Here is a 17,907-nt window from a genome sequence, read left to right as displayed (position 1 = left end):
GCCCAGAGATAGTACCACCCACAAGGGGCTCTCCCCCCCTTGATCACTAATTGAGAAAATGCCCCACAGCTGGATCTCATGGAGGCACTTCCCCAACTGAAGCTCCTTTCTTTGTGATAGCTCCAGCCTGTGTCAAGTTGACACACAAAACCAGCCAGTATACCTATCTAACCCCGTGTTCTGGAGGCCAGAGCAGGATTAGAACTTCAGGATTATTCTTGGCTATATAGTCAGGGGGTCCTATCTCTAAAACAAAAAACACCTTGAAGTGTGTAGAACCAATGGATAAACATCCCAGCATTTTTTTTTTTTTGGTATGGTATCTTAGTCTCTTCTATTATTTGGCTTCTGAGCTCTTAAAAGGCAGGAACTGGGCATTGAACATTTACATTTTCCTTCTGCCTCTGCAGCATCAGGGTACCTGCACTAGGAGAGCCTTGTTGAGAACTCCTTAGCTGAACACAGACCTGTTAGCTGTAGAATAGTTACCTTGTATGTGAGGTCCTGGTGCTCAGTCTGGCACCAAATACAAAGTGGGCAATGTCGGTTAGGTGGGACAACGCAGCTCTATGGCACCAAGACTCGGAGGGTGAAGGCAGAGAGACCATAGCTTTCGGAAGAAACACGAGGATCAAGAGTCCGAGGCCGGCCACAGACCTACGGGAACTCTGACTTCTCAGCATTGCTCTAAACTGCCTTGCGCTCCACTCTGGGAAGCTGTGCAAGTGCAGTTCTAGCCTTAAAGCTCTGTTTCCACTGAGTTTCCTTCTAAGTCTGGGTGGATTTGCTGCCCTTACGAAGACCTGTCCTTTGTAGCCAGTAGTGTCTAGTTTAAAGTAGTGTCTGTAAGTCCCATCCCTCAGCCATAACACCCATTCCCAGCCTTCTGAGGCAAGAGAGTGGCCAGGCCACAGGGTAGGGGTGGGAGTAGGGATGGGGCAAGAGTGGGTGGGGTGGGTCCCCCCCTCGTGTGTGGGGGGTGGGGGTGGTACCAAGATCAGGCCACAAAAATCCCTCCAATCCCTGAGTTTGCTCCAAAATCAGGCCATATAATTTCTCCAATCCCAGGCTACCCTAGAAAGCTACACACACACACACACACACACACACACACACACAGTAAGCTCCGTTAAAGCCTGCCTCCTGCCCTGTTCTCTGCTGCTGCTCTCCTGAGCAGAGGTAGCCACCCTCCTGTGTGTTTTCTAATAAGTTCTTGTGTGAGGTTTGTTGTGCCCTGTGATTTTAAGGTATTTCTTGACTCCCAACACCTACAGTATTGGTATCAGGACACTTTGGCTGGGGCTACGGTATGTGGAGCTTCACAATGCACAGGATTGGAACAGCCTCCAGGATGTCTTTCTGCACTCACCCTGGGCTCTGTGAGACTTGGGGAGGCTCAGAAGCTGGCTAGCACCCTTGACTCACGAGACTCCAAACCCCTCCTGGAGATAAATTATTCCACCACAGAGGTGATTTAAGCAACTGGAGCAGAACAAAGTTGAGGAGCAAAGAAAGTTGAAGCTGGGGCTGGAGAGATGGCTCGGCAGTTAAGAGCACTGGCTGCTCTTCCGAAGGTCCTGAGTTCAAATCCCAGCAACCACATGGTGTCTCACAGCCATCCGTAAAGAAATCTGACGCCCTCTTCTGTGCATCTGAAGACAGCTACAGTGCACTTAGATATAATAATATATAGCAAGCGGGGCCGACCAGAGCGAGCAGAGGTCCTGAATTCAAATTCCCAGCAACCGTGGCTCACAACCATCAGTACAGCTACAGTGTACTCATACACATAAAATAAGAAATAATTTTTTTTTTAAAGTTGAAGCTGAAAACCAGGTTGGACCAAGGGGCTGCTGAAGGGACCTTTAAAGAAGTCAAAATTAAAGCCTGTGCTCAGCACCTGGGCTGAGGGCTGGAAAGGGACAATGTCTAAAGAGACTGAGGCTACAGATGGATCTCTCACTGAACCAGGCCACAGCGGAAGGATCAATTCCTGTAGGGATGGGGACAGCTTTATTTCCAGAAGCTGTGCCCCTGCTCCCTAAAGGACCCACAGAAAGAGGCAGGAGATGAGGCTGGGAAAATGACTCAGTGGTTAAAGTCTTTATCCCACAACCATGAAGACCAGAATTGAGATTCTTTAGAACCCATGTAAATACGATGTGTGAACAGCATTTCACCAGTCACCCCAGTGTTCTGCGGAGATAGGATTCTTGGAGAAAGCTGACCAGCTAGACTAGTCACTAGACTAGTCTGTGAGCTCTAGATTTAGTTAAGAGTTCAAAGTTCAACAGAAGAAGCCCTGCCTCTCTACTACGTATGTGAATATTCAGCAGTCAGGAGGCAGAGCCAAGAGGCTCTCTGGGAATTTGAGGTCGGCCAGATCTATGTAGCGAGACTCAGTCTTGAAGAAGCAGAAGCAGAATAAAATGCAGAAGAGGAGGAGGAAGGGGAGGAGAGGGAAGAAGGACAGAGAAGGGAGAGGAAGAAGGAAGGAAAGAAAGGAGGAAGAAAGAAAGGAAGACTGATTAAGGAAATGGTGATATTCTTGCAGCATCAGCGGGAGCCAGGTGCTGCAGAGGTCTGGTGTCCTAGTTAGGGTTTTACTGCTGTGAACAGACACCATGACCAAGGCTACTCTGATGTTGGGTGAATATCTGTCAAATGAATAATGACCTTTAATTAATAGTGTGTAGGTCTGCAATTACTGTCTTCTGCTGGTAGTATTGGAGGTGATCCTCGTGCCGCGGGAATTCTGGCCCTGCTCTCCTCTGTCAAGTCTGTGCAAGTGAGCAGCTGATCACCACCCCCTGACTCCCTGGCTCCACTCTGCCCTCTCACAAAGGTTGTGCCAGGTCAGGCAACAGAAAGGACCCTTGTCCAGTGACTGACAGTAGCGGAAGGAGAGAGTCCTTGCAGCCCCTCCCGAACCCCAGACTCTGCAGTTTCCAGGTTCCCACTCTTTCTCCAGACAGCTTACCCGGATGGCTGCTTCCTCTATGTCTGGTACCACACTGTGTCCTTCAGACACACAAATGAAAAGCTTTGTGATGTGCCTGTGTTGTATAAGCCTTTTGTATTGTGCCCAGTTACCGTTACCAGGCGCATCCTCCTGCCCTGTCTGACAGAGAGACAGTCCTTTTCCTCCCAAAGTCTCAGTCTGATAGGAGAGGCAAGAGTCCAGTCTCCAATAGCTCCATTTACAAGAAGGGGCAGACTGGGGCAGGGGGGAAAAAAGAGGCAGACCACACACAGAAAAAAGCAAAAAGAACCCCTCCCCAGTTTGAAGAGGACCACTGTGGAGGGATGGTGAGCTGCATCCTCAGCTGGTCTCCTCACAGCCTGGGCTCTGGGTTTTCCGCCCCAGCCTCAGGGAGCAGTGGTGTCCAGCATCCCCACCCTGGGCTCAGAAGGGTGGGTAAGATGGAAGCTCAAAGACTCGTTCCTGTGTCCAAACTCAGTGGGTGGGAGGCAGGGATTCAGGTGAGGGTGGTGGGTGCAGGTGCTTATACGCTGGCGCCCAGAGGCGGCTGCAGGTCAGGAGCACATTCAGCAGAAGCAGTTTGAAGAGGAGCAGGCGCAGTAGGCTCAGCCGCAGTACCTGACGCTGTGTTCCTGCAGAAGAAGGAGCCATGAGGAGTCTCCCAGAAGCCCAGGACAGGGAGCTCTGTCCTCTGTGCTGGCCACTCTCTCCGCCTCCTTCCCCAAGGAAATTCCTTCCCCATTTAACCTTAGTTCTCACTGGTAATAAAATGAGTGCCTTCTTCCTGCTTAGCCCTCATTTTACTTGGCAGGGGGAGGCAGGCTGGCAGGCATGAGCATCTGCTGCAAAGAGAGAATAGCGCAGTGTCTCTGGGCAGGAAATGGACGTGGAGATTACCAGCCAGTGCTCTTCTAGCACCTCAGGTAATTAACTAACACAGATGCTTTCAAGCCGAGGCCGCCCCTCACCCTACCCAAGGAGCCATAAGGCGTGTTTTAGCAATCATCTGCGCTGCTCCACTAGGGTCCAAGAATAAACCCCCACCTTATCCCAGGGAAGGCTGAAACCCAGGCTAGCCCCCAGCAAAGCAGTCCCTTTACTGGAAACTTCTCAGTCTCCTAATAGTAACCTTATGGGACCCATGGCTGAATTAGAGCTGAGTGCCAGCTGCCGGGGACCAGTACTGCGACTCTTGTTCCCACCGCCTATCCCTCCCCCACCCGCTGACAACTTACCCATGAGAGGCTCCGGAAAGCAAGTCCTGGCTGTGGAAGCTTCCACTGTGAGTCAAGAAGAAGGGAATGAGTACTATGGGATGGGCAGGCAGCTCGCAGTCCCAGACCTGTGCCTAACCCTGGTCAGTTTGCAGGGCATATGGACGTATGTGGGGACCCTGAGGCCACAAGTCCTGAGGAGCCAGCCCCAACTCTGCCTGGCAGCCCTAAGAGGCATGGCAGTCCCTTCCCACAAGGACCCTACTCTTTTACAGCTTCTGCTGTAGGCAGGGCTGAGGTGTCTCAAATGCTCAGCCATGACAGTGCTTGGTATGCAGGCACAGGGCCTGAGCTCTATCCCCAGGTCCCCTGTTTAAAAAAAGAAACATGACAGCCAGGGCGACACAGATCAAAACCTGTCTCAAACAGCAAACAAACAAACAAAACAGGTAGCTGCGGCCCACATTTATAGTCCAGCCCTGGGGGAAGTGCAGACAGGCAGACCCTCGGGCTCCGCTGGTCTGCCTGTCTGGAGAAGGCTTAGCTGGGAAAGAGCTTTCCTCAGTTGGATTCCCCAGCGTCCTCATTGAAAAGCTGGGAGCAGGGCGTGGTGGTGTGCACTTTTAATCCCAGCACTCAGGAGGCAGAGGCGGGAAGGAGGATCCCTGTGAGTTCAAGGCCAGCCTGGTTTTCATAGTAAATTCTAGGACAGCCTGGGCTACATAGAAAAACCTGTCTCAAAAAAAAAAAAATGTAAAAACCAAACAAACAACACACATACTTCAAAATAGTAATAGATCTTTTTAAAACTTAAAATAATCAGGCCGATCTCTGGGAGTTTGAGGCTAGTCTGGTCTACAGAGAAAGTTCTAGGACAGCTAGGGCTATACAGAGAAAGCTTATGAAAAACGCTGTCTTGGAAAACTAAATAAATAAATAAATAAATAAATAAACAAACAAATAAAAATGAAATGAAACATTTAGAACAGTGCTTGGCACAGAGTAAAGTCAGTAGTTAGGGGCTTATTCTTTAATTCTTGTTTGGTTTTACAGGCCAAACAATAACTACCTGGTTACCTGTTTACCAGTATATGAACTGTTTCTATAGATAACATATATAAAACATATGTATATATGTACCTATGAATGACTATTGAAAGCTATTAATATCTCTTAGCAATCACAGAGCAGAGCCTAGATTTGCTCTGGTTTTTGAGCAGGGTCTCAGTGTAGTCCAAGCAGGCCTTGACCTCACTATGCAGCTGAGGATGGCTTTGAACTTCTGGTCCTTCGCTCCTGCCTCCATTTCCCAAGCACTGGCATTGCAGGCTCAAGAGAGAACCTGAACATATATCACAGCTGCAAAACCCAGGAATCATGGCCTCAGGAGCCCCTCCACAGGAGCCGGGGTCTACCCTTATGCCCTTCGTGCCCCATGCCCAGCACTGACCTCCCCTCCCCAACACTTCCTGGCCCCAGGGTATGGGAAAGGACCCCAGGCTCCATCCTTACCTGACAGCTGGAGGGGGTGTGTGCTCTGGTCCTGGCCGCCAGCCCCAGGCCTGGTGTGACAGACCAAGGGTTCCCAGGTCTCCAGCTCTTCAGAGGGCAAGGAAAGCTGGGCCAAGCTAGTCCAGGTGCCGTCCGATGCCAGAGAGGGCCCGTAGGTGAAGGCGTCTAGTGCACTGCCATTGCCAGCTGAGAACCAGACAGGGCTGTCAAGACCAGGGGGTGCTGCATTGAGCACCAGGCAAACCACCAGCACATGCGGCCTTCCGTCCACCAGCAGTGTGATGGGCGGAGCCAGAGAAGGAAAGGGGGTGCCGGCGATGCCTGCAAGAGTGAAAATTTTGATTTCTTTAGAAATTCAGAAATAGGAATGTGCTTTTGTTTTAATGCCAGGTATGGTGTGGGGACGGGGGCTGCTTCCGACTGTCCGCAGCAGCTGACTGCGATTTGCCTCGTGCCCCAGCAGGCGTGTAGCTTCGCCAGCTGCAGACAGTGTCTGCGGTTGTGTGACATTTAGAATCCCGGGGACTTTTTAGAGAACGTGTGAATGCTAGGGCTCTGAGAGATGGGGCGGGTTCTGGGGGGGGGTGCGGTCGGTAGTTGCTAGTTAGTTGCTGCCGGTCTAGGTTTGCTAGGTAGTCTCGTGCAAAGAAGAAAGCAAACAAAGAGATAAGATATCCTGATGGTGGAGATCAAATTTGACCCAACTTGATGTCCCCAGGCAGCAGAATCAGGAGTAGTCTAACAGTGACGTCCACTCCTCTCCCTCCTATTCGTTTTTGTCTCTCCTATGTAGTGTTAGGGGTTGAAAGGGTGGAGAAGACAGAAAAGGAAAGAACCCACAGGGTCTCGGAGTCCAGCCGTGACCTCCCTTCCGCCTTTCATCAAACTTTCCTTTCTTCTCTCTTTCTTTTTGGTGACGTGTAACTTTAATTTTTTCAAAGCCTTTTTTTAATGATGGTTCTTCAATGCTTCAACGTCCCTTCTAGCCCACAACCCACCACGGGAAGTGGAAAAGAAAGGATCTGGGTGGAAGTGGACCTATTTAGAAAGGTTCTTTGGAACAAATCCCATCTGAGTTATCAGGAAATCAGCAGTACAGTTCATAGGCTAGCAGTGGCAGCTTGATCTACTCGCAAATGCTTCACAGATGGATACACCAGCAGGCCAGTTCAGTAGGGTCAGGTTACCAGCTTCAGTGGCAAGACCTAGCAGGTCTCAGCCTGGGCACTTGTCAGCATGAGGGACCAGCAGGGACGCCAGGAGAAGGTCTCAGCTGTGCCTCTCTTAGGGAAGTGAAGACCAGCGAAGACAGCTGCCTCTATAAGCAAGCCTAGCTCTGCCCCCATCACTGTCACTGTCTGTCACTGAGTCCTTTTATACCCTCCAAACATGGCATGTCCTTCGCAGGATTTGCCTCAGCACGTGCGTCTGCTTCAGCTGACGTCACTCTGCCAATCAGCTCGAGTTGGAGGAAGCGGTAAAAGAGCGCAGCACACACCAGAAGTTTCTTAATGCGTTGCTCTCTATAGAGACCCGACAAATGGAGCCCAACTGTGCGAGGTAAGGCGGACCAATACCTGCGTGGCCGTTAGTGAAGAATCCTTCATCATGTGTTCTTTCATGTGCTTGCTTTAGCAGAACACCAACCAACACAATTGACTTTTCCAAGAATCCTTAAGTTTCTAATTGGTGCGTGTGGGGGGGGGGGAGGTGTACATGTGCTGTATCTGTGGTTTGTGTGTTTGTATACGTACAGGTGTATGGATATGAATGGAATGCCTATTTGTGTGTTCTATCATCTGTGTCTTTGTTCCCTTAGAGCACAGACTCTCTGTGCACCTGGAGCTAGGCCTGCATTCCAGCAAGCCCCCAGACTCAGGTCTCAGCTGATCCTCCTGTCTCAGCTCAGCCCGGTGCTGGGATTAGAGCAATGCATAGTTTTTCACAAGGGTGCTGAGGATTTGAACTCAGGTCCTCATGATTGTGTGCAGCCAGAGTTCAGCCTCACTGAGCCATCTCCACCTTTCTCCTATAATTCATCCATCCTCCATCCTCTGTTGGTCTTCCTGCTAGCTATCCATCTATTCTTTCTGAGCCGGAGCCCCACCCCTTTTGAGACAGGGTTTCTCCCTGTGGCCCTGGCTTCGCGGACCAGGCTGACCTCGGACTTAGAAATCTGCTTGCCTGCATCTCCTGTGAGCTAGAATTAAAGCTGTGCACCACTAAGGCCCAGCAACTCCTTCCTCTGCCAGCTGGGTATAGAAAATCGAGGAAGACATTCCCTGGGCCTTCGAGGAACTTTGTCCTGTGGGAAAGGCAGTAGCTTCATAAACAAGTGGTCATAATACCATGTTGTGCTGCCTGAGCAGAGCTGCTGCCCTGGGGGGAAGGGAGGAGGATGGCCTGGGGTGAGAGCAGATAGACCTGGGATTTCCCTTCTTGGGAAAATACCCAAGCCTGGTGAGGATATCCACTTCTGTGATCCCGGAACGTGGGAGGCTGAAGCAGAGTTGTATGGCATGAGGCAGCGCTGTTCTCAAGGAAGAAAAGAAGAGTACAAACAGATCTAACCTAGCCACAGAGGTTTAGGTCTCAAAAAGGGAGCGTGCCAGGACCCCTGGAGTCAAGCCTAGGGTGCAAGATGTGAGGGCCATAAGATAGGACTGGTCAAAAGCTCGTGCAAAAGGAAATGAGCTGCACAAATGGTGTGTGTGTGTGTGTGTGTGTGTGTGTTGGCTGGTTGGTTTTGTTGGCTTTTGTTGGTTTTTTGAGACAGGGTATATTGCTGACCTGGACCTTGATAGATAGACCAGGCAGTATGGACATCTCTCAAGCCACTGCTGCAAACCTAGTAGTCTCTGTCGTCGGCCACCTCTTCCATGACCATAGAACCCATAAAACTTGCAAGTCAGCCGGGCGGTGGTGGCGCACGCCTGTAATCCCAGCACTCTGGGAGGCAGAGGCAGGCGGATTTCTGAGTTTGAGGCCAGCCTGGTCTACAGAGTGAGTTCCAGGACAGCCAGGGCTACACGGAGAAATCATGTCTCAAAAAACCAAAAATCCAAAAAACAAACAAGCAAACAAACAAACAAAAAACAAACAACAACAACAAAAAACCCTCACAAGTCTTGGCCACTCCTTTAATCCCAGCACTCAGGAGGCAGAGACAGGCAGATCTCTGAGTTCGAGGCCAGCCTGGCCTACAGAGAATTCCAGGACAGTCAGAGCTACACAGAGAAACCCTGTCTCAAAAAACCCTGACTTGCAAGTCAAATCAGCCATTCTGGACCATGAGAGGGTAGGAATGAGGGCTTCAAACCCAGCAAAAGCCACAAGTCAGAAACTCGGGGTGGTGGTACATTTCCATAATTCCCAGCACTCAGCAGAGTCACAAAGATTGTGAGTTCAAAGTCAACCTAGGCTACATAGTGAGGTTAAGGCCAGCCTGCTCTACACAGCAAAACTCTTGTCTCAGAAAGCCAGAAACCTGGGAAGCTTGTGGAGTTAGCCCGGAGCAAGCCATTCAGACAACAGAAGACAGACCTGGGCATGGAGACATGGCCCAGAGGTTAGGAACACTGCCTGCTCTTCCAGAGGTCCTGAGTTCAATTCCCAGCAACCACATGGTGACTCACAACCATCTGTAATAGGATCTGATGCCCTTTTCTGGGGTGTCTGAAGACAGCTATAGTGTACATAAAATAAATAAATAAATCTAAAAAAGAGTGAGAGTTTATAAAAAACAAACTAGCAACAAAAAATTTACTTTGTGTGTGTGTGTGTGTGTATGAGAGAGAGAGAGAGAGAGAGAGAGAGCACCTGTAGCGATCAGAGTACAACGTATAGAGTTAGAGCTGTGCCTCTGAAATGTAAGTAAAATGTGGAAGATGTGGAAGATGAGTTGAAGGTTTTAGGTCTAGGAAGTCGGAGCACACTTCCAGTGAGCAAATGAACTGGAGTCTCTGTGACCACAAATCTGTCTTCTCTGCCTTGGAGAATGTCCAAGCTTTTGCTATGTGACACAGTGGGCCACGAGTAGGACAAAGCCTCAGACAGAGTATAGATGATGCAATGCTGTGGTAAGTAAGCTTTAGAAATCCTTTTTTTAAAAAGATTTATTTTATGTATAGGAGTGCTCTATGTATATGTACACCTTCACACCAGAAGAGGGCATCAGATCCCATCACAGATGGCTGTGAGCCACCATGTGGTTGCTGGGAGTTGAACTCAGGACCTTTGGAAGAGCAGTTGGTGCTCTTAACCGCTGAGCCATCTCTCCAGCCCAAGCTTTGGGAATCCTATTTGCATTAATATTACTAAGGCCTTGCAAACAAAGGGACTAGAGAAGGCTGGAGTGAGCCCCAGGGCCCTCAGCCTCCTGACACGATTTGGTTTCTCTGGAAAGCCCCCCAGACTGTTTCTCCTCACCCTGAGCACTTCTGTCCCAAAGCCCCCCTCACTGGCCTCTACCTCCCTTCCAATCCCCAACACTGGGTAGAACAGAGAGAAGGTTGGAGTGGAAAGCGGACGAGTCCTCTGTGGAGTACTTACAGCTAACTAGCTAGATGAGTCCCTTCAGGCAAGCCCCATCTTCATGTCAGCAGTCACCCCAGTCCTCTAGTGGCTCTCCCATTTATACACTCTCCAGTGTCTCCAGAATTAAAGATCTGCAGTTGACAAAAATCCCGCCCCCCTCCAACTCCCCAACAGGAGACTATCACAGTCAACAGCCCTGGACAAACTGAGGCAGCCCCATATCCCACACCTGGGCTTCAAACAGAAACATATTCATATAACATCACTGGGTTTTTAAAAGAAACCAGCACTCTCACTACACAGGCCTCTGGCTGAGCCATCTCCTGATCAAGGACATTTCCATGACACACTAGGGGTGACCTTAGAGCGAGTAGATTGTCTGACTCAAAAGCCCACCCCCCACCCCCACCATACATGCCCAAGCTTCAGATGGGCTGGAATCCTTGGCTAACTGGAGCTAAAGGCTTGCCCACCTTCCATGAGTTGGAGGTGAACCTGAAACACCCTGGTTGGTCCCTGTTGGAAGAGGGTACACAGGGCCGGAAGAACAGACAGCCCAGGACCTCACAATGTTTCCCACAGTGCCTCACCCTGTACACAACACAGCCCTGGCTCCATGAACCTCCAACTTCTGTGGGTTCCCATCCAGCTGGCTCTTTTTCTCTTTTGTGAGTCCATTCTGCAGTTGAAGCTAGACCTCAACTGCAGAGATAATCAAGGCAAAGGCACGACCACTGGGCTCCACCCCGCCCTCTTTTAGTTGGCCAGCCCTCATTAAGTTCTATCGAGACAAGCCCTCATTAAGTTGCCCAGACTGGCCTTGAACTTTGTACCCTCCTGTCTCAGTCCCCTGACTAACTGGGGCTACAGGCCTACACCACCAGCAGAAGATGCTTTTCCATGCCTATGTTTCCAAGAGAGAGAGCAGACCCTACTGACCCTCCCTCTGGAGAAGGACATGAGACCTCAGCACCAGAGGGCCATGGCTCCCATCCGTCACTGTAGAGACTCAGCTGGTGCCGGAAAATGGACTCAGTGACAGCCAAACATGGAGGCAAGAGAGACTTACCAGCAGGTAGAGCCTGACACCTGAGGCCCAGGAGAAGCAGCAGCCATTTCCTAGCCATGGCCCGCTCGTGAAGAGGCATGACCTAGTTGTAGCTGTGAGCTACCTGCTGCAGGAGGAGGCTCCCTCAGCCTAGTCTGCCTCTTAGGCCACAGGCCCAGCTGCAGCTCTGAGGTGTGGGCTAGGGATGGCGGCTCCCCTAGTCTGCCTCCCAGGCCACAAGCCCAGCTGTACCTCAGATGCTCTGCCCCACCCTCTAGTTCCCAATGCTTTCTGGGGAGGAGGGGTGTCAGGGAAATCAGGCCCCACTCCCATCCCAGGAGCTGGGTGCCCACCCTCTCATACCCTCCTTCCTGTCTAAAGAGCACTTCACAGTCCTCAGAAGCTCCTCTATTTGAGACAAGGTCTTCACCTTGTGGCCCTGGCTTGCATGGAACTCACTGTGTAAACCAGGCTGGCCTCCAAATCACAGATATCCACCTGTCTCTGCCTCCAGGGTGCTGGCTTGGGTTAAAGGTGTGTGCCACCAGCCCCACCTCCTCAAAGCCTTTCCCAAGCCCAGGCCCTGACTCTACTTGAGAGCAATTGCCACCCACTGGACAGAAAGCCCCAGGGGGCTGGGGTGGCAGGACTCCACCTGCAGCTCTTCATGTCATCCTCCAGGTGCTCCAGGTCACAGATGAGCAACCGAGGCTCAGACAAAGTGGCCTGCCCAAGGTCGCGGCTGGCAGAGCCAAGGGCGAACAGCTGCTGCTGCTGCTCGTAGTAGTCATCGTCCTCCCCCTCCTCCCCCTCCTCCCCTTCCCCCCTCCTCCCCTTCTCCCCTCCCTCTCCCCCCTCCTCCATGGCTATGAGTGTTTTGCCCATCTATATACTTATGTAGCACGTAGGTGTCTGGTCCCCAAAGAAGCTAGAAGACAACACTGGATCCCGTGGAACTGGAGTTACAAACGGATGTGAGCCTCATGTAGGGACTGGGAACTGAACCCAGGTCCTTTGAAAGAGCAGTTAGTGCTCTTGACCATGGAGCCTCTGCTGCTGTTCCTGTAATTTAAAAGATGCTCAATAGCCAGGCAGTGGTGGTGCACGCCTGCAGTCCCAGTACTTGGGAGGCAGAGGCAGGCGGATTTCTGAGTTCGAGACCAGCCTGGTCTACAGAGTGAGTTCCAGGACAGCCAGGGCTACACAGAGAAACCCTGTCTTGAAAAACAAAAACAAAAACAAAAAAACACTCCAACAACAACAAAAAAGAATTTGTATTATTGCCTGGCATGGTGGCACACACCTTTAATCCCAGCACTTGGGAGACAGAGACGGATAGATCTCTGTGAATTCAAGTAGAAAGTGAGTTCCAGGATGGCCAGGGGGGCTACATAGAGAGACCCTGACTCCTCAACACACACACACACACACTCATACACACATGCATAAGCACATGTACACACACACACAATTGTTCTTAAGTATGTACATGTGTGTGTCTAAGGCATTGGCCCCCTGGAGATGGAGTTACAGAGGCTTGTGAGCCACCTGACATAGGTGCTTGGTGTTAGCATTCTGTCTAAGCTCCACCCCAGTTACCTAGCCTACTATAAAAGGGGCTAAGGGGTTGGGGGGGGGGGGGGAGAGAGGCCTCCTCTCTCTCCTGCATCTCTATTCTGTTTTTTTTTTTTTTGGATTTGGTTTTTCCGATACAGGGTTTCTCTGTGTAGCCCTGGCTGTCCTGGACCTCACTCTGTAGACCAGGCTGGCCTCGAACGCAGAAATCTGACTGCCTCTGCCTCCCAGAGTGCTGGGATTGCAGGTGTGCACCACCACCTCCAGCCTGCATCTCTATTCTTAACACTCTCCTAGCCTCTCTTGCCCTCTGGGGCTCCCCTCCCCTCCCCCCTCCACGTGGTCATGGCCGGCCTCTGCGTCTCTACTCTCTCTTTCTCTCTGCCTTTCTCTGCCTCTATTACCCCTTAACTCCCCTCCCCATGCTCTGAATGAACTCTATTCTATGCTATACTGTCATGAGTCTGGTCCCTCAGGGGGAAGGGATGCCTTGGCATGGGCCCACTGAGGCACCCCTTTCCCCCACACTGCCATAGAACATTCTCACACTTCTTTCTCTTTTTATAATCACAAGGCTTGGTACCAAACTCAGGTTCTCAGCGAGAGCAATGCGTGCTAACCACTGAGCCCTTCTTCCAGCCCCTCCCTTTGTTCTTTTGAGACCTGTGTCTCATGCAGCGCAGCTGGCCTTGCATTTTCCTAGGTCCTGAGGCCCCCAGCTCCCAAGGGTTGGGTTTTTCTTTATTTAATGTATTTATTTATCCCTTGGCAATTTCCTACATGCATCCACTTGTACATCTCCACCACTCCCCACACATCTTGCAGTTGTCTTCCTACAACCTTAATGAGGTCTCCGTTTTTTTAATAACCCAGTGAGTCTAGTTAGCAGTGCTGGCTGGAATGTTGGCTAATCTTGTCAGAATCCTATGCAGATAGCCCCGGTTGCAGTTCTGCCCATGAGGGTGTGAGGGCGGCAGCCGGCATGCCCACAGTTCGCCTCCCGGTCCTTTGGCTCTCGTGTTCTTGCCAGCCCTGCTCCCACGATGCCCATGGGCCTCGGGCGGTGTGTGGGTTGATACAGACACCTCATTTGGAGCTAAGCATGCAGCTGTTTCTCAGTCTCAGCATTCAGGCCAGCTCTGAGTCTGCATTACCCACTCCTCCTCGCAGAAGAAACTTCTCTGGACAGGGTTGAGGGCAGCACTGTACTGATTTGTTTTTGAGACAGGGTTTTCCTAGGTAACCCAGGCTGGTCTCAGACTTACAGAGATCCACCTGCCTCCGCTTGCCAAGTGCTGGGATTAAACGCATGGCCCTCTATGCCTGGCTGTACTTATTTTTTGACATGGGGACCCACTGTCTTGTGTCCTCCTTCCCCCATAGCCTCAAAGAGGCTGAGCAGGAGGCAGGGGACTTGCTTCCCTGACAGTCCTGAAGCCCTGGGTTCCACTGGGAACCTGCATGAACCAGGTGCGGGGTGTGCTTGTAGTCATGGCACTGAGGTCAAGGCAGAAATGTCAGAAATTCAAGGCCATCTTCATCAACAAAGAGAATATGAGACCAACCTGGGCTACACAAGACCCTGTCTCAAAAAAAAAAAAAAAACAACAACAAAACAAAACAAAACCCAAATTCAGTCGAGCAGTGGCGGCATATACCTTTAATCCCAGCACTCGGGAGGCAGAGGCAGGTGGATTTCTGAGTTCGAGGCCAGCTTGGTCTACAGAGAGTTCCAGGACAGCCAGGGCTATACAGAGAAACCCTGTCTTAAACAAAACAAAACAAAACAAAACAAAACCAACAATAACCAAATTCAGGTGCTTCAGAAGTAACCACTAAATGCTCTTAGTATCCACAGAGCCACCTCTCAGGGCCTTCTTCCCTTTCCTTCTTTCTTTCTTTCTTTCTTTCTTTCCTTCCTTCCTTCCTTCCTTCCTTCCTTCCTTCTTTCTTTCTTTTTCTTTTCTTCCTTGCTGTTCATTTCTTTCTTTTCTTTCTTTTCCTTCCTTCCTTCCTTCCTTCCTTCCTTCCTTCCTTCCTTCGTTCCTTTCTTTCTTTTTCTTTGAGACAGGGTTTCATGACATTGCCCAGGCTAGACCCAACTCTTCATCTTCTTGCTCTAAATCTTCCGAGTGCTATGGTTACAGGCCCTTGCCATCGATATCAGATGGTTCCTAGGGTCTAGATAGCTATTCTAAGTGGGTGGATGTGAGGGATATCGAATTATAGTTTTTGCTGCATTTCCCTAAAGGGTGGCACCATGGAAATAAGGCCTTGTTTATTTATTTATTTATTTACTGACTTTTAAAGGCTCCCATGTAGCCCAGGCTAGCCTTGAATTCTTTTTTTTTTCCCCTGAGACACGGTTTCTCTGTATAGCCCTGGCTGTCCTGGAACTCACTCTGTAGACCAGGCTGGCCTCAAACTCAGAAATCCACCTGCCTCTGCCTCCCAGAGTGCTGGGATTACAGGCGTGGGCCACCACCACCCGGCTCTAGCCTTGAATTCTTTTTTTTTTTTTTTTAGATTTATTGATTTATTTATTTTATATATGTGAATACACTGTAGCTGTACTGATGGTTGTGAGCCATCACGTGGTTGCTGGGAATTTGAATTTAGAACCTCTGCTCATTCTAGTCAGCCCTGCTCTCTCCCGTCTAAAGATTTATGTATTATTATTTCTAAGTTCACTGCAGCTGTCTTCAGACACACCAGAAGAGGGCGTCAGATCTCCTTATGGATGGTTGTGAGCCACCATGTGGTTGCTGGGATTTGAACTCAGGACCTCCAGAAGAGCAGTCAGTGCTCTTAACCGCTGAGCCATCTCTCCAGCCCCTAGCCTTGAATTCTGATCCGTGGTCCCCCACCTCCAGGCTTGCATGCCTGCTGGCTTCTTTCAAACCTGTAGTCTTTTGTCGGTGGGTGTTTATTTTACTTTTATTTCACGTGCATTGGTGTTTTGCCTGCATGTAAGTCTGTGTGAAGTTGCCAGATGCCCTAGAACTGGACTTGCAGACAGCTGTGAGCTGCCGTGTGGGTGCTGGGAACTGAGCCGTGGTCCTCTGGAAGGGCAGCCAGTGCTCTTAACCAGTGAGACATTGAATCTTCTTCATTCTGCTTTCCGCTGAAGCTGAGCTTGGGGTGCGTGCTTGTGCTTCCAGCAGCATGCAGGAGGGCGTCAGTCCAGCCGGGATTGCAGTGTGAAACCCTGCCACGAAAATGAAAGGAAAACAAAATGGTGTGTGTGTGTGTGTGTTAGTTTAATCTTATCCACTCCACCTTCTCTCCCTGACAGGAGACAAATTTTTGGTGTGAGTAAAGCACATAGGATATAATTAACCCGAGGTTACTTGCAGAACAGCCCTTCCTGACCCTTGAAGGCGCCGTACTGCACAGTGCTGTCTCTTCTATACGTGGCTTTATTTCTTCCTCTTCTTTATTCTTGTGCCAGGTTCACCCCACTGTGCCATTGTGCCGGGAGGGCAGTTTTAATGGCCACTTGCCTGCCCTCTCCTGACCCTGTGCAAGGACCCGTTTTGTTTTTTGTTTTTTGGTTTTTGTTTTTTTTTTGTTTTTTTTTTTGTTTTTTTTTTGTGGGAGGTGGCTTTGGGTGCTGCGGGCTCCAGGCTGTTCCCAGGCCCTGCTGAGCCCAGGTGCAGCATGGTGGCTTCCCGCCCTGGAGTGGGAGGAGGGGAGGCAGGTGTCCCTAACGACTCTGTCTCTGTCATTCTCCCATCTGGGGAAGTAGCAGGCGGGCAGGCTCCGTGACCACAGTGCAGATGGGAGAGGGACCTGGGGACAGGAAGGCAAGGATCCGCAGTGCTAGCAGTGCTGGCTTGGATGGCAGGGACAGTTTCCCTACCTGATCCTAGGTCTCTTCTCTCTTTCCAGAAGCCCCAGAAAGTCTCCCTGCCCCTGTGTCACCAAAGCTCTTCGCCTAGGGCAAGAGAGATCGCCTATGCCTTGGTAGGAACCAACCTGTCCCTTGCCGGCCGCCTATGAGACCCAGTTCACACAACTCCTGCCTTGGGCCTTAACTGCCTGTTTCTAGCTGAGGAAACCAAGTTATATGGCTGAGGGCATTTCTTCTAGCAAACCATGAAGGGCCTCATGTGTGCTAGGCAAACCCGCTACCACTGAGCCACACCCTCAGCCTGGATCCTGCCTTCGGAGAATCTCAGAGTTTGGCTTCCACATAACCAGGGTGACCTTCGACCTTCGCTGAGAGTCTGGTGCTGCCGACCCGTGCAGCGGCCTGAGCCAGCAAAGCACGGATGCTGGCAGCCCTCTTCCTGCCTCTTTTTCTTTCCTTCCTTCCTTCTTTTGTGTGATACATACTGGCTGGTGTGTGTACGCGTTTGTGAGTGAGGATTGCTCCACAGAACATGATGGGGTCAGAGGACAACTTCAGGTGTGCACCACAGCCTTCCACCATGTCTGAGACAGCGTCTGTCTTTCTTTCTCTCTTTCTTTCTCTCTCTCTCTCTTTCTTTCTTCCTTCCTTCCTTCCTTTTCTTCCTTTCTTTCTATTTATTTTTGTTTTATGTAAGTACATTGTCGTTGTCTTCAGACACACCAGAAGAGGGCATCAGATCCCATCACAGATGCTCATGAGCCACCATGTGGGTGCTGGGCATTGAACTCAGGACCTCTGGAAGAGCAGTCGGTGCTCTTAACCATGAGCCATCTCTCCAGGCCGGGGATGTCTCTTTTGTTGTTTGTATTGCTTGCCCCAGGCTAGCTCCACAGGCTTCCACGATTCTCCTGTTTCCACCTCCTATTTTGCCTAAGGTCATAGGAATCTAGAGCATAGCCAACTTTTAGGAGGGTGCTAGGGATTCGAACTCAGGTCCTCAGGCTTACTGGGAAGATGCTTTACCTACTGAGCCATCTCTTCAGTATTCTTCCTTGCTCCCCCGACTCCCGCCCCATGTTGCTAAGTAGCCCAGGTTGGCCTTAGATTACTCTTCCCTTGCCTCAACCTCCCATGTGCTAGGGCTACAAGCAGGAGCCACCCCGCCTGGCTCACCTGGACATTT

The 17,907-nt window shown here is 50.6% G+C and overlaps 1 protein-coding gene across 1 annotated transcript; it reads right to left on the bottom strand.

Moving 5' to 3' along the window:
• Nucleotides 1-3,077: 3,077 nt before the first annotated feature.
• On the bottom strand, nucleotides 3,078-11,372 carry Ptcra (pre T cell antigen receptor alpha). The gene is made up of 4 exons (XM_052191853.1): nucleotides 11,315-11,372; nucleotides 5,710-6,030; nucleotides 4,219-4,263; nucleotides 3,078-3,615 (listed from the first exon to the last, which is right to left on the bottom strand). The coding sequence occupies exons 1-4, from the start codon at nucleotides 11,370-11,372 to the stop codon at nucleotides 3,458-3,460; spliced, it is 582 nt and encodes a 193-aa protein (XP_052047813.1). The 3' UTR covers nucleotides 3,078-3,457.
• Nucleotides 11,373-17,907: the final 6,535 nt, after the last annotated feature.

Source organism: Apodemus sylvaticus, chromosome 9, assembly GCF_947179515.1.
Source record: "Apodemus sylvaticus chromosome 9, mApoSyl1.1, whole genome shotgun sequence".
NCBI classification, from domain to species: Eukaryota; Metazoa; Chordata; class Mammalia; order Rodentia; family Muridae; genus Apodemus; species Apodemus sylvaticus.
This window is presented reverse-complemented; position numbering and strand designations above follow the sequence as displayed.